We start from the raw sequence: 24476 nt of genomic DNA, 5'->3' as shown, positions 1-24476 counted from the left end.
TTTTTCCCCAAAGTAACTTAGGTTTGAAAAGAACATTTGTGGTGGATGCTCTGCGTTGTTGCAGCTGTGGACTCAACCTCTAAATTCCTTGGTCTGATGACGAAAGCTAGGACAATGGACGGGATCTCTCAGCAGCAGCCTCAAGGGAGGACCTCTGGTACGGCTTTCATCAACTTCTTTGGTCACTCTGTGGTTTTGGTGCCTTTTCTGCAAGCACCAACAAAGGACATGAGTCGGTCAATCTTTGGTTCTTGGAGTCCTGCACCCTGATGAGGGGGTCTGGTCGAGTTGGATTGCGTCTCTGGAGTGTGCTTGAGGGCTCAACAAAGACTTGGATGGATTCGACCTTTCCGCGACGATGCACTCGAAATGGGCAGCAGGTCTCCTGTATTGGGGTTCCGCAGCTCTAGAACCTCACAGGACCTTGGGAGATGGCTCAAATCAAAGTTCATCCTACTACTGGTTGCTCCCACCAATCAAATGTAAGGAGTAGTCCTTTTCGGAGTTCCTCGGTCGCACAGAAAACAGGGTCAGGACAGCAGTGGTCGCTTCACAGTGTTGCAAAGCATCTACAGGAATCTCTGGTCGTCTTCAGTTACTTCAGCTTCCAGTGGTCGACTTGCTTTTCACTCCAGGAGCCTCACCTTTTATACAGTTCCAGCACTCACTTCTCTGCAATATTCCTCAGCAATTTACAGAAAGGGGCGTTTGGCTGTCAAATTAAGACAGCCAGACCCTCAGTGGGAGCTGGTCCCATTCAGGCACTCTGACAGACAAAGGACAGCGGGTGGAGAATTCCTCCCCCACTTCCTGACTGCCCAGACACTTTGGAACCTAGGTAGAGACTCCCAAGGCTTACAGCCAAAGGCAAAAAACACACACACATACATAAACACACACAGACACACACAGACACACACACACACCTGCCCCTCCCAGAATGGTAGAAGGGCTAACAAAGAAAAAACATGCTAGTAATGGTGGGAAAAAAGGGAGGCCCCAAGTTGGTACTTGGGTGCCCCTATTGTGTACTACCGAGGCTATGGACATAGCGTGCAGTAGGAAAATTACACAATAGTTGGTAGAACACACCCACTGCCACCAACCATAACTAGGAGAAAGTCTATGTGACTGAAAAGTCACAGGAGCAGAGAGAAGGGGGATACTAGGCATCCCTTTGGCACTCCACATAAGGTGGTGTGTGCCAATCTCTCAGACTATAACGTTTTAGGAGAGATACAAAGTATCTCTCTATCCTTAAGAACTGTAGTTACTCTAGGATAAAGAAAATAATCTCAAAGGAGGGCCTTATGGCTCCCCAGCAACACTGCCCATAAGGAGCTGTGTGCTGTAATAGTAAAATAGAGAGGCCTTTAAGAGTTATGAAATAAAATAGACTCCATCAGACAGATAAAATACAAAGAATACAGTTCCAAAAGACAAAGCCTATAAGAATGAATGAGTGGAAAAAGGCTCCACTCATTCAGGATTAAAGAAAAAGATCCAGAAGCCCAGCAAAAAGTACTGGGGGTCTCACTAGGAGGGGGATGAAGCATAAACATGATACATCTCACTAACAATGTAGAAGCTTAAAAGCTACAGGGATCAATGAATGGCAAGCCTGATACCAGGTAGGGTGTCTTGCTACAGGAGGAACTGTATATTGTAAGAGGATTCAATTCAGCACTACAGCCAAGTCAACGCCTAGTCTAGAATACTGAATGAAAACCCTTATTGATATATCTTTATGTCCAGTTCATGCGTTCTGGATGACTACCCCATATAACACCCCTCTCTTGGAATCCTCCTGACCCCACTGAGCCAAGAAGTAGTTCTGTTTTGCAAGTTAAAAGGTTTAATTGATAATTTAAACAATAGATATATATATCACACTTTAGAATAAATTAATAATTGAATAGCACACTTAATCTGATATGATAAAGATTAACAACGGAGAATCTGGCACTAGCACACCTCTTTATAATCGCTAAGGAGTTGACATGAAATGGATAAGGTAGCACACTGGTAAGCAGGGACAGAAGAATAATGTGATAGAGAATGCTTTATAGAGTTCAAATGGATGCAATGTTGAATGAAAGGCAGTACAGAAAATACTCAATATGATTTCAACAAAACAATGTAATCACTTTTCTCTGGCAATCCACTCCCCCCCTTTATGCAATGCAAGGAAATGGAAGGAAGCACACAGTTCTCAGAAATGCAATCAAATGTGATTCAGTTCACCCCAGCAAGCTTGGACTACAGAAGTTTAAAACACAGGCCCAAAATGCTTTTATATGTGCTGGCAATGAAGTGAAAAATATGCTAAAATGCTTTTAATTCCCTCTAGAGGTTTAGGGTGAGTGGTATCTGCTTTGAATAAGTTCAGGATCACTTTAGCAATGCTCTATAATGGTTGTCAGGTTGCAAACGAATTTTTGCAACGGAAGGCAAGCAGCAGCAGATTTTTACACGTGGAGAAATTGGCAAATCGCGGTAAAATTCGCGAGTGCGCCGGGCGCGATTACAGAGGAACTACAAGGACTATCACTATCGTTTTGGGGTCCTAGGACAGCCTAGGATCTCAGCTTCCAGATGAAAGTTACTGCAAGTCTCTAAGACAAACGGTCGCGGAGATATGAGCGATTTTGTAAAGGCCGTTTTTCAGATTTTAAATTTTAAAGTTCAAAGTGACAAGTGACAGTTTTGCAAAATGACAAGGTACAACTTCTAGGAGACAGTTCTGGTTAGATTAAAATAGATTGAATTATATTACTTTAACTAAGAGATTGGTTCTGCCCAGTTCTACTATGTACTCACAATATATTTAGAAATATGCCTCGCCACGGATCTGGTCAGGTTTTGGACTGGACTCTGGTTCAGCTCTCTGGTTCTGCTAACAGCGGTCTGGGTCAGCTCTGCTCTGCCTCTGGTCTGGGTCTCTGAAGGTGGATAGATTGAAGTCTCTAGGTTGGCTCTCTGAAGGTTGATGGAGGTAAAGTATGGATTTTTCCGGCAGAGCGTCCCGCAGCAGATGGAAATGAATGTCCCTATCTGTCCTGTCTGTCTGCTTTTATCTGTTTTTAAAATGGGTGTGTGTGCAGCATCACTAGACCCTACCCCTCTCCACTTGCCATTGGCCCAATTCTCCCCTCTTCCATGATTGGGGAAGGAACTGTGAGTCAGAGCGATGTCATTTTATGGCTTGCAGAGAGGACACTCCCCTGTCAAATTGCACATAATCTATATTTGATAAAAAAAGACATATTTGCACAGGTACACATTTGTTTAAAATTACATGCACCCCTCACATATCACAGGAGGTATCCCCTGTTCAAACTCTGCTCTTCCTGGGGGCTTGCATTCAGAAATGGCACATATTTCACTTTTTAACTGATTTTGCAATGTCGGACATTAACCCAAATGTCCACACATGTTTCCAAGGAGTATGGACATTAATTGATGAAGTGTCAGATTTTTAACATGCATACATTTAGAGTAATATCCTCTTTTCCGCTAAAACCCCCCTGAACATACCACCGGTTCTAAAAACCTCTTAAAATGTGGACAGAAAAATCACAAGAATTATGGTATCATTTATAAAAATTTCACATGTCCGCTCTATGAATGATCCATCTTTTTAGAGTTATGTTCTGGCCCCAAAGGGGTGTGGTTTCCCCCCAGCACAAGGTTGAATTTCTGGTTTTTCCAGTTCTGCCAAGCCAGCTTGCTCTCACAGGCAGTGCCCCTCCCCTTTCCTTCCAGGAGGAAGCTCCATTTACGACTCCCGCCAATAAAACATTTGCCTGAGTCAGGACAGGGCTTTGGTCAGAGCTCCTGTATTCTGTGGGGGCTCCCCTTAATTCAATTATCAGAGAGATGGCATATCCGTAGTGTGGCCAGCAAAAGGCAGATAGGCCTGGGAATACAGCTGTGACTCAAGTTTCACTCCTGATGGGGGGTAGTTGCCAGGCAAAATTGGAATCTCTTTAAGCCAGTTTTTAGCTACATGTCATTTCTGTTCCCCAGTTTTCTGCATTCAAATACAACTAACAATTTTACATATGCAGCTAGAATGCTGATTCTAAGTTTAAAACTATGACATTTAAACAATTGCAACCTATGTGACACTCAGAAATAGGTCACTCATTTCTTTTAAACATTTAGATTTTTAGTGTCTTTCAGTCCACATTTACTTAAACTGCTGAAATCCACAGCTCAGCCAGTCTTGTTATAAACATTGTTTTGGGCTCTTCATCTTCCCAGATTTAGTATGCACACAAAATTTCCTTCTGCCAAATGTCCGCTGGTGTTCAGTGAGATTTTTGGATGTGTTGCAATGTTTGAAAATAGGCATTTTGAGCTGGCATTCAGAGAAACAAAAGGTGATTTTTAAAGTGCTTTCTAGCTAACAGGCACTGCTGTTCTTCTCTTTGGCACCCCATTTCACTCATGGCTCTTCTGACCCAGCACACCCGCACCTGGGGTGGCAAGTCAGGCGACCATTTTGGTGTGCGCACAAGCTGCGCGGTTTTCGTGGATTCTGGCGCACATGTGGACTTTTTCGGCCATCTTGGATTTCCTAAGCCCACAGCACCAAATGTTGTAGCATGATAGCTCAAACGTGGGACAGGACACCCAACAATATCTAATAGAGGAAGATGGAATAGGATACAGTATCAACCCCATAGACATTGGGGACCACTCCATCATCACAACATCCTCCTTGCTCACTGAGGATGGGAGAGGAATTTGAGCTGATGTGGAGACAATCAACCCTGGAGATGAAATCTCAGAAATGTGATCAGGACACCAAGGAAGAACTAGCTTTATGTTTGGCTGGGTCTTTAGCCGCCATTTTGATGAAAGGCTGTTGCAACGCTTGTAATGGCACCACACCTATGGAAGAGTGTGGTTTTGTCTCGCAGGATGACAGAGCTGCGGAACCCGCTTTACAAGGAGAACTGGATGTGCAGGGAGTCTTGCTCAAAGCAGAGCTCCTGTTCTTCATAGACCCTTGATGGTGGTTAGGCGGAGTCCTGGTAAATTCCACAGAGCCCTCAGAATTTGCTCTGGAAGGTCAATGACCTGCAGGCTCTTCGAGTCTGGTAGACTTTTGACACCAAAGCATCACCTCGGGTCTAGCTGACCTGTACTAGACCCCACGGAGCCCCCTGTCTTCCCACTGGTAACAGCCCGAGAAGCCTCAGTGACCTGTCCCGTTAAAGTCCCTCATAGGACCTCTGTGTTTCCACTGATAGAAGCAGACTTGGCCTTCGAGCGGACCCCAGTAATGAGGTGGCTAACCGCTGCGGGACTTGCGACCCTCCTGGTCACGCAGTGTACCTGACAAACTGAAGTCTTGAAGACGTGACAAACTCTTTACTATGACTGGGCAGAGAACACCTATCGGCACCAAGCCAATGTCATACACAGTGTCCGGGGTGACAAGGCGTAACAAGATAGCAGGCCCCCCACCGGGTCTCGGGGCCTAGGCATTGCAAACAGCGTGCATGTGAATCAGCCTCCACAAAATGCCTCCTGGCTAATGATAGAGACTTTGAAGCAAAATCTTGCGAGGAAAGCAAGTGCACAGTAAAAAAAATGCACACGCCATGCAAAGCGTCCAGTCTCACTGATGCAGAGAAAAGGACCGATGTGTGTTGCCGGTAGGCTGAGTCAGTGGGGCCAGGCTAGCCCATGCTCTGGTGCTTTTGCACAATGCAACAACAAAAACATGTAAAAAGGGAAAGCTACTCTATTATGCGGTGCTACAAAATGTCTGGCCATGCACCATAGGAAAGACACCCATAAGTAAGGAGGAAAGGGGACAGGAGAATAAGAACCAATAGGATTAGAGCAGCCGACCTTCCGGCATCACCAAGTGGAAGAAGTCTTTCCTGTATAAACGGGTAGCTGTTTCAGTGATCCTGCTGCACAGAAACCTTACTGGTTAACCACGTGAACGTGTTCTTTCTACAGATACCCTGAAAGTTGAGCTGTGACCTCACTTTCTAAAATTGTATTAATAGAAGGCAGATTAGAAATAGGTCTAAAATATGCAAGAATTGAAGCACGTGATTAGCCTTATTCCAAAGCGGGGTAACTTAACCTTTCTTCAATTGATTCGAGAAAATTCCTCTTTGCAGAGAAGCATTCACGTCATCTGCCAAAGTCTAAGCAAAATCTTTTATTGCTTTGCCAGGGTAAGGATCTAAGAGTAAGGCAGAGGCGTTTTGCCTTTGAAACAGTTTTAGAACATCCTGCCAAGATAACAATTGAAAGAGAGAAAACCCAGTGGACAACTGGAATGGGCCAAGGACAGGAGCATCATGTGCCCTTACTTCTACTGCAATTGACTCTCATAGTAGGCTAGTTATGTTCATAAAAATTTAGCTATACTATCAAATAAGTCTTGCCAAACAATATCCTCACCTGGTTCCCCCCCTGAAACCTGAAAGTTCCTGATCCATTTTTAAAAAGGTCTGCAGAGCTGGAATGAGTAGAGGGAATTTGGTTAGAAAAATGTTTTCTTTCCGCAAAAATTGCTTTCTTTAATTTAGTTTGTCAGAAGCCGATAATGAGCTTCTCATTGCCACTCTAACCTACAACCTCATCTTTTCAATTCCATATGGTCGGATGTAAGCCAAACCATTTTGAGAATGTGTGGTTGATTTCCCCCCCCCCCCGACCCCAACGATGTTTTAACTGGAAATAATTAATCTAGACTAGCTGTAATCTTGGAGTAAAAGGAAGCAAGAAGATTATCTGGGGATTGAGATATGTCAGCAATAGTTTGAAAGGAAGAGTATATAGAATTAAACCCCTCCAAACGTAGTGAATGAAATTACATATATAGAAAAGTATTTATTTTAACTAATGTGAGTGGTGGAAGATTTAATTTTCCTACCTTATCTGCAGGAAAACTTAATTAAAACATTGTCAGACCACGAAATAGATAAAAGAATAGTATCATTAAGTTTTACATTAAAATCTAATACTAAATCTAAAAGCTAGACTGCAGTGTGAGTATGACCTGATATACGTTCATGAATAGTTCTGCACTATAACAGAATCTCTATTATCCAGATGAAGAGTGAGGGATTATAGTTCTTCACGTTGCAGTGGAAATTGAGATATGAATAAGGCATTTTTCTTGAGTGGATAATGAACAGTCGCTAAAGTAGAAAAATCAACCCCACCATTACCTTTAATGTTAGATGTTCAAAAGATGAAAAGGTTGTTTTTTTAACTACTGATCCTTTAGTTTACTTGATGTGGCAAATCCTTTGGTATCGTCACTTACCCCTGGGAAGGGGATCCTTCCCATAAGGCCACTGAAGCAAGGCTGCTCCCAGATAGTCCGCTGGGGGTGGTACTCAGTGAGAGTATCCCATGGGAGGAGACCCCATCCGTGAAAGAAGGAAAGACTATCAAGGGAGAACGCTGTATGTCAACCACCATGCTGCCTTTCATTGCTCACACAACAACACAGATGGGGCCCAAGCATCCCCACCTTCTAAGTCTCCTCTTTCTTCTGTTAATTACTTCATGCATAGTAACCCTGTCCATCAATTAGACAATACTATGACAGGAAGAGTGAGTAGATGGCTCTGAAAATACTAACACGAAGAAGAGCAGGTCAATGAAGAGCCAAGACAAACATACTAGCTATCCAGAATTCGAAAGACGCCTTACCATAAAAACCGACAAAGGACTCTCCTCAGAGTCGGCCTTGCCCCAGAGGAGCATCGAGCTGGGGCACGCAGGGAGAACACATTGCAGACCTATATACTTGGAGAAGGAAGTCGGTGCCCGAGAAGGCTGAGCGGAGCGAAGGTTCACCTGAAGGCTGGGAAACCAGACGTGGCAGGAAGGAAGCCATCTGCTCGGAGTCCAGGCGAGACCAGATGTACAGCAAGAAACCAGCGTGACGGAGCTGCCGAAAGCCAAGAACAGACCGCGAGAGCCCTGGGTAAGCCAGAGAAGCTTGCCGGTGTTGCAAAGGCCCAGCACCCTTGCGGACCAAGTTGGAAGGTAGGCATACGGGGGCCGGGAAGGCATTGGGAAACCCTAGAGGCTGTGGTCGCGAGGAAATGCAGAACCATCTTTCTTGTCTCAGTAGGACTAAACAGAGAAACGAAACACACTGTGTGAGAGAGCACCCCATGGAAACCAGAAGAGAAATAAGGGTCTTGGACCCGAATATTGAGAGGTTCAGGGAGAGTTATAAATCCAAGACAGTGCCTGGCAGGCTGGTGAACCGGGCCTGAATAAGAGACATTATAAACCTGAAGATGGGTTCTGGGACCTGAAGGTTTAGAGGTTTGAAGAATCATGCATGCAAGATAATGCCTGGCAGGATAGTAAACCGGGTTGGAGTAAGACAAAATAAACCTGAGACAGGGGTCTGAGACCCACAGAACCAGAACCAAAAGAGAAGATCAGGGGAAGAAAGAAATATCCTTTGGCAAAAGTCGAGAAAAGACCAGAAGGTGGAAAGATATCTCCTCTGGTAAAAATCCAGTGATCATTGTGACTGCTGAAAGAGAGAAACGCCCCCCCCCATTTGTGTGGAACTAGATAGAAAGGGCTAGTGACAGTCAGGGGAAAGAGGATATTCCCCCCCCCCCATCATTTACAAATTGCCTAAAACCATCCAGAAGAAAGGAGACACCCTTCTGTAGTTACAGTGAAACCCATTTAGTTTTTCTTTTGACATTTAAGGGACAGAAATAGGTTTGTGACATAGGACAGTGGGCAATTTACTTTTGACAGACGTTATGACATCCTTATTTTTGGTTTGGGGCAAGGAAACTCCTCGTAGTAAAAACTAGGTTTCAGTTATAGCAAACAAGTCTGATTGTTCTTCACTTAATAAATCATGAATCAATGTTGCGTGTTTTACAGCAGATCTAGCATTTAAAAGGCCCAAAGAATGTTTTTGGACAGCTATTCAATTCAGCTGTAGTAACTGACAGCTTACTATAGGCAGATAGTTGGCCCTCTATTGAGATCATTTTCCTAGTGCAAGGCATGATAGTAAGCAGACTAACTGTTCAATGCTCAACAGGCTGAGCCGAAAACTAGAAGATGCAAGAGACCCTAGGGAAATACCCCACGCTAACACTCAGGTGCATCTTTACCTTATCACCTCCTCAAAGTCAAAGAGGGTCACATGCATGTTCATTCTCAGTCTTCAGCTTACTGATAGACTTAACAGGCTCAGTTTCTGCTCCGCTTCCTGGCACGGTTCAGGGAAAGACCCCCCACAGGCTAAGCTGCTGCCACTAGTGTAGTTTTAGGAGGGAACGACAAACACTCCAACATTGTGTGCCATGCTCCAGCATCAGCACCAGGTGAGAAATGGGAGAGCTGCTTACAGCTGTAGCCAAGTCTTAAAGTATAATAAATGTGTCTTCACTCTTGCAGTCTTTCGTCCACCAAAGGAGTCGGGGGCATGTCAATATCGACAATGTTATCTCCTGCAATGCTTCAATTCCCAAACTGTTGCCTAGTACAGTTCTTGTCATTAATAAATAACAGAAGGGTTCGAGAATGAAGCTCATCAGATACCTGTTTCAGAGGACGGTGGATTAAATAAATGGAAACTGGCACATCCCATCCTCCCTCCTGAGCATAAAGGTTGTTGTATAAATGAGTTTATGCAAATTAAAGTTGTATGGTTCCATTAACCTTTGTTTCACGGAATGTTAAGGGGATTGGCAATGCTATGAAAAGACGCAAGGTCTTGGCCAGGTTATGGAGGAGTAGAGCTGATGTGGTTTTCCTTCAGGAAACTCACTTGAATGAGCAAAGTGAAATGTACTTGTCCAATCCAAAATACTCTCAGGTGATTTCAAATTATTATGATTCTAGGTCAAGAGGAGTAAGTGTACTGTTGAAGAAAGGTCTATCGATAGAAATTGAAAAGACGGTTACAGACGGTGAGGGTCGAATTTTATTGCTTGACATACTATATGATGGCAGGAAAATGACAATTGGAGCAGTACATGTGCCATGTTCGCCGAGCACACAGTTTTTCAGTCAGCTAGGTTTGTTGCTAGACAGTATGGAGGGTGAGTCAGTGATTTTGTGAGGTGACTTTAATCAAGTGATGGATAGTAAGATGGATCAGAAGTCTGAATGTATATATTATAGTGAAAGGGTTAGTTAGGAATTACAAACGTTTGTATTTAAGTATGGGCTTATAGATGTATGGAGAGAGCTTCATCATGGTGAAGAGGAATACTCATTTTATTCATCTGTACACAATTCGTACTCAAGAATTGATTATTCTTTCGTTAGTAGTGCACTAATTAGCCAGGTAGTGAGCTCAAATATACTGGAATGGGGCATTTCCGATCATGCTTCATTAGATATGCAGATACATTTGAGGAATACGGGAGAGAATCTAAAAGATGGAGACTGCAAACCAGCATACTAAATGATAGTTTGGTTACACTGTGTTTAGATGAGTTTATTAGACATTATTTAGAATAAAATAAAGATTCAGCCAGAATTAAATCTGTCTGGGACTGTTTTAAGGCGGTACCAAGGGGGGAGTTGATAAGCAGAGCTACACATGCAAAGAGGAAAAACCAGGAAGAGGTTAGAAATTTAGAAGAGGAAGTTAAAGAGATGCAGAAGATTTATGCGAGTGGAGGTTCACACCAGAACAAGCTGAAATTGAAAAAACTAGAGGCAGAGTTGAATAACCATGTACAGAAGTTGGCAGGTAAAGGCATGTTTTATTTGAAACAGCGGTTTTGGGAGTTTGGTGATAGAAATGGCATTGGCTTATAAGCTTAGAGGGATGATAACAGATACATGGGTTTCTTATATTCAAACGGAAGAGGGTAATACTTTGTGCAAGAATGGAGAAATCTTTAAATATTTCCGAAGTTTTTATGAGATGTTATATAGGGATGAGCTTAAACCTAGTGCAAATAGCTTGGAAACATTCTTTGAAAACATTTCTTTCTAAATTAGCTCTAGAAAAAAAAACCTTACTTAATTCTGTGATTGATGTTGCTGAAGTATGTGCTGCCATCTCACAAATGAAAGATGGAAAATCACCAGGGCCGGATGGTATAGTTTCGGAATTCTATAAGAAGTATGATACTCAATTGGCACCAATTTTATGTGAGGTCTATAATGAATTTATAGCATCAGGAGTAATGTGTGATTCGATGAAAGAGGCACTGATCATTGTGATTCCCGAAACAGAATAAAGATCATAAAAAGTGTGGGAATTACAAGCCAATTTAATTGCTAAATGTGGACCTAAAATGTTATGGGCTAATAGATTAATGTCGTGTATGGGAGAACTGATTGATGAGTCTAAGGTAGGTTTCACTCCAGGGCGGTTTGGATACGACAATATAAGGATTGTGTTAAATGTGAGTGGAGAACATTATGGGAAGTACTTGAATAGTGTTATAGGCTTTTTCGATGCTGAAAAAGCCTTTGACAGGGTTAATTGGAAATGTATGGAATACACGTTAATAAAAATGGGGTTTGGATCAGTATTTATGAAGATGGTGGAGTGTATATATCGTGATTTTAGGGCTCAAGTATTGGTTAATGGAGTGATTTCAAAATCATTTCCATTGTCAAAGGGCATGTGACAAGGCTGCCTACTATCACCATTTTTGTTTAATTTGGCACTAGAGCCTCTTGCTGCGTACATTAGACAATGCAAATTGATAAATGAATTATTGTTCGGAATACTGAGGTTAAAACCTTATCGTATGCAGATGATATGCTGCTTTTGTTGTCAAATCCTGATGTGTGTGGAAATGTAATAAAAGAAATGTTTAAGGAGGTAGGCGAATTATCGGGGCACAAGGTAAATTGTGATAAAACTGAGATTTTTCCATTGTCTAGAACATGTGATAGTAACATTTTGCACTCTTGGAACTGTAAATAGTCACCATGGGCGTCACATATTTAGGAATACATATTATTGGAGAATGAAATAAAATAATATAATATAATCGGGATAAAAACCACCAAAATATCGTTACTGATAAAAAGATGGGAAAAATTCCATTAATTTTCACCCATAAATTCAATGTTAATCAAAATGGTTCTATTACCTAAGCGGCTTAATGTCATTCAGTCCATCCCATTACTGATCTAGAAAAAACAATTAATAAAAATTGATAAGCTCTTTCAATCCCTTTTATGGGGAACTGGGAAAAAAGCCTTGTGTTCCGAAATACACACTGATGCAAAATGTGGAGAAAGGTGGATTTGGATATTCGGATCTAATGAAATATTACAGAGCCTTTTTACTTAAAAAGAGTTCATATTACTTTAGAGAAAAAAAATACTAAAGTACAGATTTGGTTGCACATGGAAAGGTAAGTTTGTGCACCATATAATATAGGAAATATTTATAGTATGGGTAAACTGCCAAATAAAAAGCTAAAACTGATCCCAGTGGTGGCAACCAGACAGGCGATAGGGTTGTGGTTCAGGGAAAATGGACAGAGTTATGGCTTCAGCCCTGATGCTTCTATTTGGCATAATGAAGCCTTACAAATTAATAATAGATGTCTGAGCTGGACAAGCTGGATAAAAAAAAGGGAATTCTGAAGCTGGAGGACGTGATGGATGATAACAGATTGTTGCGTTTTGAGGAATTACAGTGTAAATATGATTTAGGACAAAGAGATGAATAGGTATTTGGCTTTAGCTTCCCTGATCAAAGGAAGGGTATGGCTGGTGGCTCACTTGGAAAAAACCAGAGATGATCAAATTATTCGAAGGACAAGAATACAGTGTACGAACTTACATGCAATTCATGCCTATAGAAACGGGACATCTATTAGCCTGGATTGGATTGAAGGAGGCTTGGTCGAATGACGTTAATAGGGTTATGTCTGATAAGGATTGGAGAGATGTTCTGAGGACGAGTATGAATTTGGGAGCAGATATGAGTTTGCTTTTGATTCGGCAGAAGATTATATTGGACAACAGTAAAGATGTTCAAATTGGGGCTGCAAACAAATGAGTTATGCTGGAGTTGTGATATTGGTAGAGGTATTCTTTTACATACTGTGGGAAGGCCCAAGAGTGCAAATATTTTGGAAGGATGTAATTTATAGGATTGATTTAATTTTTGGAATATGCTTGCAAAGATCTGCAGCAAACATTGTCTTAGTCTCACATAAAGAAAGATGTGTGCGTGCTAGGAGACATACTTGCTGGATTGACAGGCCCATAATGGTGGCGATTAAGCTAATCCTCAGGATTTGGAATACAAGGAAAAAACCTAATGTTAGAGAGTGGTTGACGGAGTTAAAGGTTTTATCACAATATGATAAGGTCTCATTGAGAAATAAAGATAAAGAGGAGGACTACTTAATGTTATGGGGACCGTTTGTGTCTCTTTATGATTAATATGGGTGTGGGAATGTGATAATAGGTGTGGTAATTATGAGAGATGTTGGGGTGAGGTGAGGTTTTTTTTCTTTTTTCTTTCTCTCTTCCTTTCCTTCTCTTCTTTAACCCATTTGTGTTGTCCATTGTGTTGTACTGTGTATGCATGTCAGTAAGTTTATTATGTTTCACATGATATGGTCATTTTGTTGGAACGTACAATGTAAGATACTTAAGATGTTTTGAAACTTTGGTTGTTATTGATTACTGTGAGACATTGTTTAATTTATATGAAGTTGTTATTGTTTATTAGAAATTTAATAAAGTGTTTAAAATAATAATAATACATGGGGCCTCATTACGACCCTGGCGGAAGACCATGGTGCAATTAGCACCATGGTCCATGCCAGTAAGTTACCGACTCTGCCATGGAGAAAGGGGGAATTACCACCCCATTACAAGGTTGGCGGGGCAGTAATTCCCCCTTCCTCCATGGCCCTTCCCCATTCCCATTTTTGCCCCATAGGGCTCAATGGGAATGGGGAAAGCGCTAATTACGGTGCCGCAAATTGCGGCACCGTAATTAGCACCAAGGTCCCTTTGCGGGTCCCTACTTTAACGGCTGGTCTACATCAGCCGTTAAGGTCGGGTCCCGCAAAGGGACCTCGTAATTAGGCGCTAATAGGTTAACGGCGCCGCAGCCTTTTACGGCGCCGTTAACCCATTAGCGCCTGGGTCGTAATGAGGCCCATGGAAAACAAATTCAAAAAGGATCCAGATATCAGTAACGATATTGAGAACCTAAAACACAAGTGGATAACTTTCTTCTTTTTTGATATTGAGGACTGTATGAAGAACTCAAAGCACTCTGGCCAGATTGTGTTATTAACATGGTTTTAAAACTTAATGTGGCTTCTCGAACCCGTCTCCACTCCCACAATTCTTACCGGTTTAGTCCGTTCCCTTCAGCATACCAAAGTCTGTGGGGACTGTCCAGGACTTGGTATCAGGGGAAGGGTGCATCAAAACATCAATAACCAGAGCACCAGGCAAGCTGTCGGGAATCTCATCCACCGAACGGGATGCTCCGTAAGGCAGCATGATTAGCTGACCGCACTTTGTCTCTGTGTTAACATCTAGGTTCTTTCCTCTAATTCAGACCCGATGAGTGCAAGATGCATAGTGACAGAATAAAGGAACAATGTCACAAAAGTGCAGTTCTTGCAACAGTATTCAGCCCGCCAGGATTCACGTTTCTACAGCAGGTATTTAGTTTAGGTGTTTATTTATTGGTGTCCTGTTAAGACTGGCTCTACTAGTCACAGCAATCACTTTCCCAATTCCTGCTTCCACGGCACAACCCTTTGTGACCCTCATTGTTAGTTTGCTGACTAGACGGTCTACAGTACAGGACTTGCACTAATCTCCCCTTTTCCCATCCAGCTCCTGCCTTTTCACCAATTCATAGGGGTTGTGTCCAGTATTACTCATGCCTGTGTTGTTCCTTTGAGGTCGAGGGGGCCAAGCGGGAGTTCTGTATCTCATCCTGTACCTCCTCAACTATGCCAACTATGGCAGGCTGGCCGGTCATACTCAGAGCCCTTTTTCATATTATTATTAACGTTTGTACTCTTCCAGATTCTTGGTTGAAAGCCCCCACCATACCAATTTATAAAAAACGGCAAGAGAATCGTCTGACAAGTATAGGACAACAGCCCTTTTGAATAACAGTAGTAAAGTATTTGCTATATGAATATTAAAAGGGTTGATGAACTGGGCAATAGAAAATAAATCATTTCTCCCCACCCAACCAACAGGTTTTCGAAAGTAGATAGGTTTTACGGAAAATTGAGACCAGTTTTGCTAATATTTAAGAAAACTGACTTGCAATGTGGGGGCTACTAATGGCAGCCTCACATTGGCTTATAAGATGAAGAAAATAACAACAGTATTATATGGGATAGAAATGTATCCCACATTAGAAACAAGCTAGCTCTCAACACTAAAGGTGTGTATTCTTCGGTCGGCTGCAAGGTTTGGCAGGTGATGTTATTAGGGTAGAGCGAAAGTTGTGATCCCTATATGTTTGTGTTCTTATTAGAAAACTATTTATACTCTATAAAATTAAGCCAGCTGGGGAATATAAATTATATGTTATTATCAAGGCAACAGATCTGGTGATACACATAGGCCTAACACAATTTACAGAGAAATGCGAGGCATTCATGAAGGAACTCGATATAGATTTGAGAAAATAGTAATGATTATAATAATGCAGAAATGAGGAAATAACTATAAACATATTAAGGAATTAAATACATCTTGAAGTTTCTGAATCGTAACATGGACATAATCTTTACGAGATTTAGAGTTAACTTCTTATTTACTGGGAAGATAATTGGTGCCTGAAAAAAGACGTCAAGACTATGTCGCTTTTGTAAATAACTAAGAAAAGTTGAAACTTTATAGCACTTATTGATTGATTGTACAACACTTGACCATCTGAGGATGAAGTATTTTGATAGGTTTGTTTTTCATATAGACATGTTGAAGGTGGGCTTTTTTTTGGGAACGTCTTATGAATGGGAAAACACATTTATCTAATAATAACTACTGTGGCTTTTTGTAAACTTTGGTATTGTAGACACTCTAAACATGTTTGCTTAATGATCAGTGAAAGGTATTGTAAACCAAAAAATGGTTCTAATAAATAATAAAGTATTATTTCGTTCTGAATCTCATTTCAAGTCTTAGTCAATTCACCTCTCCTAGTCTCCTTTCTAGAAAGGTATTCAGTTATGAAGGCTGGTAGACAGTGGAGTACCAAAGGTTAGTATGTGGGAAGGAGGAGATGCTGAAATCTTAAGCCTTTGGATAAGTGAAGGAAGAGTTTCATTAACCCTTTTTTGGAGTATGGTCTCATCACCTATGCTGTGAGAGTTGTAACATGGTATGCAACTTAGTATATAGATCATCAATAAAATAGAAGGAAATTAATTTATATGATCTGATAATGCAATAAGCGTTCTACAATATTTCTGGATACACGATTTACTTCACCTGTAGGTATTTCCATTCAACAAAGTAGATTTGCTGGCCTTATCGGTAAAATGTAAATCACTGTAAAAGGTACATTGCGTAAAAATAAAAATTCACTTTTTTAAAAAAAAACAATAGATTTCAACTTACTCATATCTTCATCTTCATGACAGGGATCTTTAACAGTCATGTAAACCATCTTTTCTCTCTGGATTCTGCCAAGCGCTCCTTGCTCAATTATTCCCATTGCATGCCCATTGTGAAAGTCACTTTCAGTAACAATTTCTGTGCCTCCTAAGATTAAATTCAAAGAAAGGGACATATTTCCCAAAATAAATCAACAATGTCTAAATTGAAGGAGCTATAATCATCTTGGTAGCTATAGTTCAGTCACACTGGTTTTCCAGCACCAAGGTTAATTTAAAAATATGCAGCTAACTGATGCAAACTTTCATAGACAACTCTAAATCGGGTTGAGAAACATACATGATAAAACACTAATCATATACAAAATGTATGATTAATAAATGTTTTTAACATGCTTAATAACAGATATGATAGGTTATTTATAACGCGCTTAATGCCCAGAGGTTTCTAAGCGCGGACACGGGGATCGATCCTGTGTTGCTCTGTGTCGTCTTGCTTCCAAGGCGAGCACGTTGCCCCTGAGCTATCCTCCCAAAACCAAGGGACGTGATTAGAACTCTGCTCTGTTGCTCTGTGCTGTCAAGGCAAACACAGTGTCCCTGGGCGACCCTCCTGGCCATGTCAGGGTCGAAAACGAGTTTGCCAGTTGTAGCAAAACATTTGGAGCCTCATTACAAGTTTGGTGGTATTTCAGCGGTATATTCGCTGAAATAACACCAACTGGAATTACTGTTACCACCACTTTGTCCTACATGGGGTTTCGGCAGAATTACCATCGGTGGAAATGCCTTTTTTTCCCAATAAGGAGGATTTAGCTCCTCCACCTTGCCACCAAAGTTGTAGTACAGCAGTGCGGTAATGCAGTGGTAACCACTGTTTTTTTTCCTGCACCGCCGTACTCGTAAAGAAACCGCTGGTATTTTAGAATACTGAATGTTTTGCCACTCCACCAAATTCGAGTTACAGATGTGAAATTCTTCAGAACTGCTTGGTCAATTACCATCAAACAGACGCATTATTGCATGTGATAATGACCACATGTGATAATATGGAAACCCCATATAAGTCTCCAAAATGGGGAATAACAGAGGGGTCAAATTAATCTAAATCATGCAGACCATTTTACTGCATGCAGTATCGGTCATTCCGTTGGGTGGTATTATCCAAGGTAATACGGCAAAACTCATATCTCGGGAGGATAGCTCAGGGGCAACGTGCTTGCTTTGGAAGCAACACGACACAGAGCAACACAGGTTCGATCCCTGGGTCTGCGCATAGAAACCTCTGGGTATTTAGCGCGTTATAAATAACCAATCATATCATGTCATAATCGGGGCCTTAATAATTTGCAAGCTCCCCAATTCAAAGCATGCGGGAACAGCACCACCATCTCGAGGTTACAGCATAACCAGTACCTAACATGAGGGGAGTCCGAGGGAGCCTTTATATCCCTCTTGTGAGCCCTGGTCCATCCACACATGTGCCTTAAACTTCAGTTGCAACACAAACCTATTTTTGGAATAAACTGCCTTTGCACGCCAAAAAATTAATTCCTGAAAGAAAGATTGTATTTCATCCTCCAAAGACAGATGATGGACACGTAAATAACATTTTCTTAAGTTAGATAAAACCACTAGTGCACAAACACACACTTTCAATGCAGCAAAATTAGGACCAGCCCAGCGCCTATACCACAGCTCAGGTGTTAACTGGAGCACCATCATGCCCAAAAGAATGAACAGTTAGTCATTATTGTCAAGCCCAGAATGGTAGGCCGAGGTCGATGCAATGGCATTAACCTGCTTATTCATAGAGATGTCTGAGTCCAGGTATACTCCAAGGGTCTTTACAGCTTGTGATACAGGGATTGACAAATGGTCAATAGTAAAGGAGCTGTATTGTTTGCCCAGTTTCCTGAGGGTGGCAGGAGATCCAATTAGCAGAAGCTCGGTATTGTCACTGTTAAGGCATAACCAGTTTTCTGCCATCCAAGTTTGTATGGTGGAATAAATGGACTCAAGAGTAGCCATATCGTCTTCATAGTCACCCGTAAGGGGAAGCAGGACCTGTGTATCATCAGCATAATTGGTGTATGTGATGCCCAAGGCATCCAGGATGTGGAACAGTGGCTTGGTAAACAGGTTGTACAGGGTGGGTGAGATGCAGCACATTTGATGAAGCTTGATGCCCATAGGGCTGCCACAGGTACCTCTAAAAGGGACCATATCTCTGAGGTGAGGAGGCAGGTTAATTGGCTTCCTGAAAGAGAGGATTGTTTTTAAAACCCTCGCCCTCATGCACAAATGCGTCCATGATTTAGCGCCCCCCTACTTGGTACAAAGAATAGCTAAGTCAACCTCAGCCAGACCGATTAGAATGGCCTAAACCAACAGAATCTCCATTCCGCAAAGTGTGTACTGGTGGTACCAGTTTCCCCAACATCTCTGCATCGCACTGGAACTCCCTACCCTCTCATATTAGGATGAATGACTCTCACATAGCCTTCCGCAAAGCAATTAAGACTAGGTTATTTGTATGACTCTGCACCCTTTTACATGCCCCTCTCATCCTACATCTCGCACATGACCTGCATGAGACCTGCTCTCCAACCTTGACTCCAACACCCGCTGTGTCCTCATCTTGCTTGATCTCTCTTCTGCCTTTTACACTGTCAACCATGCCATTCTGCTCAACCGTCTCTGTGATAACCTGGGTATCACTGGTCAGGTACTGGCTTGGCTGACTTCTTTCCTATCTGACCGACCCTCTCAGGTCCAACTAGGGTCCTTCCTCTCTGCTATCTTTTTCTCTACCTGTGGTGTCCCCAGGGGTCTAACCTCTCTCCCTAGCTCTTCAACCAATACCTGGCACTCCTTGCCCACTGCATCGCCACTCTCTGCCCCAACTTTCAGTGCTATGCGGATGACACCCAGCTCATTTTCAGGCTACTCTCTGCCTCCTCCTCTCATTCCCTCATCTCGGACTGTCTGCTATCCAGGAGTGGTGTGCCGCCAATGACCCGTGCCTTAATGCCAGTAAGACTGAGATTCTCCTCATCGGCACACCCGCTCCCTACTTCCCTGCAGCTGTCTGGCCGGGCTCGCTTGGCCCTCTTCCTGCTCCCACCTGCAAGGCTAAAATCCTTGGGGTCATCTTCGACTCCACACTCTCCTTCTCTCCTCACATTTCCAGCGTCTCTAAGAAGTCACACTACCAGCTGCACCTCCTCTGAGGTATTCCTCCTTTCCTCTCCTTCCCCCAGAAGCTCACTGTCTCCAGAGCTCTGGTTCTCTCTAGGCTGGACTATTGCAACAGCCTCTTTCTAAATCTGCCTGCTTCTACTCTCCGCCCTCTGAAACTTATCCAGAACAGGACTGCAAGACTTGTCCTTGCCTCAAGCCCGGGGATCTTATCTCTACAGGACTGAAATCTCTACATCAATCACCCAGCAAGTACATTAAGTACTGTTTGCTGTCGAGAAGGACTTTGTGGGGTCTGCGCTGCGGCTTCCTGATCACGTTCATTGAAGTACATTGGAAACGTGGAGCAGGGCATTTTCATTGCCGCGTTGCTGTTTGACTACAAGGAGGACATCTTAAACAGCAACACTGGACTGCCTGACTCACAGAAATAGAAAAAGGTGACTGATTGTGTAGGCTGTAATACGAGCTGCTAACATCGGTTTGCTCATACGAGCTGCTAACGAGTGTGGTGTTAGGCACGTTGACAACAGCGTGCTTTTAGGGGGTGTTACAAACCAATAATTGGATAGAACGTAATACGTCCCTTTTCTTGTTGTTTCAAGGTTCTCACTCGCTGGCTCCGCCTCCTTGGCGCGCACGCCACTAAATAAAAGCACCGGCATCAGCACACCCGCGCGCGCACCCAGCAAGTACATTAAGTACTGTTTGCTGTTTGCGGTGCAGAGTGCAGGGTGTGCGTTAATAACTGTGACATTAAAGGTTAGAAATGTACTTGATCCCTGAATTGATGGAGGTATGACTTGTGAATTATAAGGAGTCTAAAGCAGGGTGGATTTGAATAACAAGCAGGAAGTCATATAATGAGACTGCTGTGTGGCTGGGGGAGCAGAACATAAGATACCCATAGCACTACTGGAAAGCGTGGTGTCCTGACCGTGTGTGTACTTTGCATTATCGGTAAGTAATAGAAACTTGTGATTTGAGGCAGTATAGCATGGTTAAAAAGTTAAGAAACGGGAAAAGGTGTCTTAACGGGTCTCCTTCCATGCTAGGCGAAGGAAACATGTCAGAGGATGAATAAGCTCACGACACTATAAATCAAGCAAAAAAAAAGGGAGAAGTAATAGTGAGACTTCAAGCGATAAGGAATTAGAACCAACAGCAGCAAATATAACCACTTTAATTTTACCAGTGGTTGACTTGGCAAATTCAAATGAGGCATTAAAAAAAATAGAGATATCGGCTCAAATACATATGGAGAACACGGTTGGAATTACATATCCATCAAACCCTATATGTAATATACCTATTACTGACAGCTCGTTGCTGGGTGTGGTAAGCGAGGGACACAGTTTATCTACTGATGACACATCATTAGTTGCACCAGTGGTTCTGGCAGAACTACACAGCAGAACACGTCTATCAAATGGTCCCTCGACCCCCGCAGCGAGCTCACGGGGTCTGAGAGAACAAGTTCACTTTCATGCAGCAATCGCGGCCAATCTCGATCAATTAAAAGAAACAAGAAAAAATGAGAGGAATTGGGGAGAAAAATAAAAGAAACAAAATGCAAGCTCACCTGCCCATGACTTAGTGGGCAATCCATCTGACATAATGTATCCACACTCACCTGTGTTAGGGTCTGACCCGCTCCAAGCTAAAAGAATGTCTGACTCAACACGCCAACCAAATTCATCACTACCACTCTTTCCACTCGAAGATACGTTGGTTGATTTGAATCAACAAGAGCTACGAAATTTCCCTGTGCTGGCAAGGATCCTAAATTTGCTCGATAAGGGTCATGAATATACCCATGGAGCAATTGGTGCCCTTAGCACAGCAACTTCTGACATTGCCTATAGATTGAGTAGAATTGAAGGGTACATGATGGCACAGGAAAAATGCCACACATTTTGGGCTGAACAGCTTCTTAGAGGCAATGCCAGAACTGAGACAATTGTAGTGGAACCAACAGGAGCGGTAAATAACTGTACTGTCCCTGTTTTAAAATCACAATTTACCCAAACGCATCTGGGGAACATGGACAATATTTTGGAAGGAAATATAGATTCCTGTTCATTTGATGAAAACACAAAACAGCTCCCCCCGTATGCAGAAATTGCAAAACTCCAACATGAGAGAATCTTGGTATTGGAACAATTTGTACTAGCTGCAAATTAAGTTCCTGTTGCTGTGCTTGGTGGAGAACAGGCGGTACATGGGGATAACTATGTCCCTCTATCACATAGTGGTCCTTCAGCTCTTACTGATCTGATTGATTTAAATGAAGGAGCCAATAGGAAAGTATACGATCCTATTAAAATTGTAGCTGAAGAGCCCAATGTAAACCAAACACCATACTTTGTCTCGTAAAGCAAAAAAGCTCCATGCTAGAGCAAAAAAGAGACAAGCACTCACAGGAACACAAAATAGTTTACCGCAGGTGGGGGGCACCTTAACTGAAAAAAATGGCAACAAAAAACAAAAAAAAGTGTTGATGCTAGGAGAGACGTTAAAAAAAAAACCCACTGTAAACAAAACGAAGGATGAAACAATCATTGACTTAACCCAATTAAATATGGAAAGCCAGGCACTTTTGGAGGTCAATGATGGTATTGTCAAAGAGAGTTCCATATCCGCAGCTGTAAAGGGGCCTAATAAAACACCAGAACAGAGGTGTAGTGTAGATAGCTTGGTAGGCGCTAAAGATGCTGCCAATATATCGACACCTCAACTTATACAAACACAGCTCCAACGTTTTTATGAAAAGATGGATAAAAAAATAACCTCTCTAACTCAACCATCTCATGGTACTGTGTTTAATACTGAAGACACGACTCAGACCTCAGATGCAGCAAACAATAAGGATACCACTCATGCACAAAATGAGGAAAAAAGAATTTGAGATAACTAAGGCACTTGGGTTTGGTAACTTACAGGTAAATACGCTACAACCAGATGCCCATGCCAAAGAGAAACCCGATATAGAGACCAAGTTACAGGATGGAGCAATTGTAATGGTAGGAACGATCATAAACAAGTATCCCCCGAGATGAAATTGGTGATGGGGTGGACGGTAGATCCGCCAAAGGTCGAAAAACCAAATTTAAATCGGGCTTCACTGATGAAGGTGTTTCACCAAATTCCAAATCTGCGTAACCTGGTATCAAATGATATTGATTGGATTAGGTTTCCATATGTTCCTAATTGTAGGATGTTGTGTAAATATCAAAATATAATAATTGCTTCTCTAATATGGCAACATGCTAAAGATTTTGAAATGTTGGGTTATGAATTATCGATGTATTTTTCAATGGAAGATGCAAGTAGTTTTGTTGAATACCAGCCTCCAGTTTGCCAAAATGAATCTAATGCGGAGGGGAGAGAGAATGAAATTGTAAGCATGCAAGAAAAAATAAGAGAACAATCAGAGGCAGTGGCTCAAATTGTCACAAGCCTTGCATGGCTTGAACCATAAATGAAGACTCTAATTGGTGAGCAGTCAGGAAAAGTAAACCTATAAAATGATGCTTTGAGTATAAATTCATGGAACTGATGTGGCCTGAAGAACTTGAATGCATGGTTCCAGAAATTACATCAGGGTAAATTGCCTGCTATAATTGCTGTACAGGAAACCATGGCACTAGCGGACATCTATTTAGAAGGCTACACGGCATTTTGTGCACATGCAGTGAGGGGCGAAACTGGGCGTCCATCTGGTGGACTAGCAATTTTTGTGAAACACATATATGCGGTTAAGGCACAGCAAGTTTTTACATCTGCCGACATACTCTCAATAGAAATTAGATCAAGTACTATAAGGTATCCACATATATTACTAATATCGTTATATTGGAACCCGATGATATCCACTCTAGGTACCATAATGGAAAAACTAAATAATGTAATGTCGGCAGCTGTAGAAGAATCTCCTAATGTTATGATCATTATAGGTGGTGATTTTAATTGTAATCTTTCCAAGAGCAGTACGGTCCAAGTAACATCTAATTATGGTTATGTCACATCCTCCTTTGAAAGGGGACAAATATGGTCAAAGCTTTTTGAACAATGGGATATGAATATAATACCATATCTTGCTAAAGATCCACTATTCGCTTGGTCTCGCGGTCCCAAGAATTCTACAATTGACTACATTGTGATGTCTGGACCACTAGCTAATACTGCATCTATGTGTAATATCATAAACTCACACCTAAGTGATCACTGCATATTGGAGTGTTCTTTCGTATGTACTTTTCCAATCTATAATGTGTTACCTGCTTTGTCACTACTGGAAATTGATCGACAAGTCTTATCCATACGATGGAGCACGAGACTATATAGGGAATTGAATTTCTTGGTGAACAGGGATAATGTTAAAATGAATCTGCAGTTGATGAGTGTATCTGAGGTTAAGACCCTCGAATTGCAAAATTCTAACATGATACGTAGGCATATTGAATGGTTGGCAGCACAAAAAGAGAATAATACACAGACAAATCAAAAGGGACTGTATAATGCTGAAATTGCCACTAGGAAAAAGAAAAAGAACTTAGCACTGCGTCATCTGTCAAAATTCTGGAACGGTAAGTCATCTTACTGCACCGAAAAAAAGGCTATTATGACAAGTTACAAAAATGATCTCAAACAAATAAAAATTGCTAAATATCAAAAAGTTAATCAGAACATGATATATAA

At 41.9% G+C, this 24476-nt stretch overlaps 1 protein-coding gene across 3 annotated transcripts in view; it reads right to left on the bottom strand.

Annotated features, from left to right (window-relative positions):
• Positions 1-24476, bottom strand: part of ZNF711 (zinc finger protein 711) — a 1172956-nt gene that overhangs the window by 572478 nt on the left and 576002 nt on the right. For all 3 annotated transcript variants that reach the window (XM_069612930.1, XM_069612928.1, XM_069612929.1), the window contains exon 7: positions 16579-16722. In XM_069612930.1, coding sequence (XP_069469031.1) covers positions 16579-16722 — 144 coding nt within the window. The remainder of the gene's footprint in view (positions 1-16578; positions 16723-24476) is intronic.

This window comes from Ambystoma mexicanum, chromosome 5p (assembly GCF_040938575.1).
Source record: "Ambystoma mexicanum isolate Mex_15411 chromosome 5p, UKY_AmexF1_1, whole genome shotgun sequence".
NCBI lineage: Eukaryota > Metazoa > Chordata > Amphibia > Caudata > Ambystomatidae > Ambystoma > Ambystoma mexicanum.
Note: the sequence above shows the minus strand (reverse complement) of the source record. Positions and strands in the feature narration are given on the sequence as shown.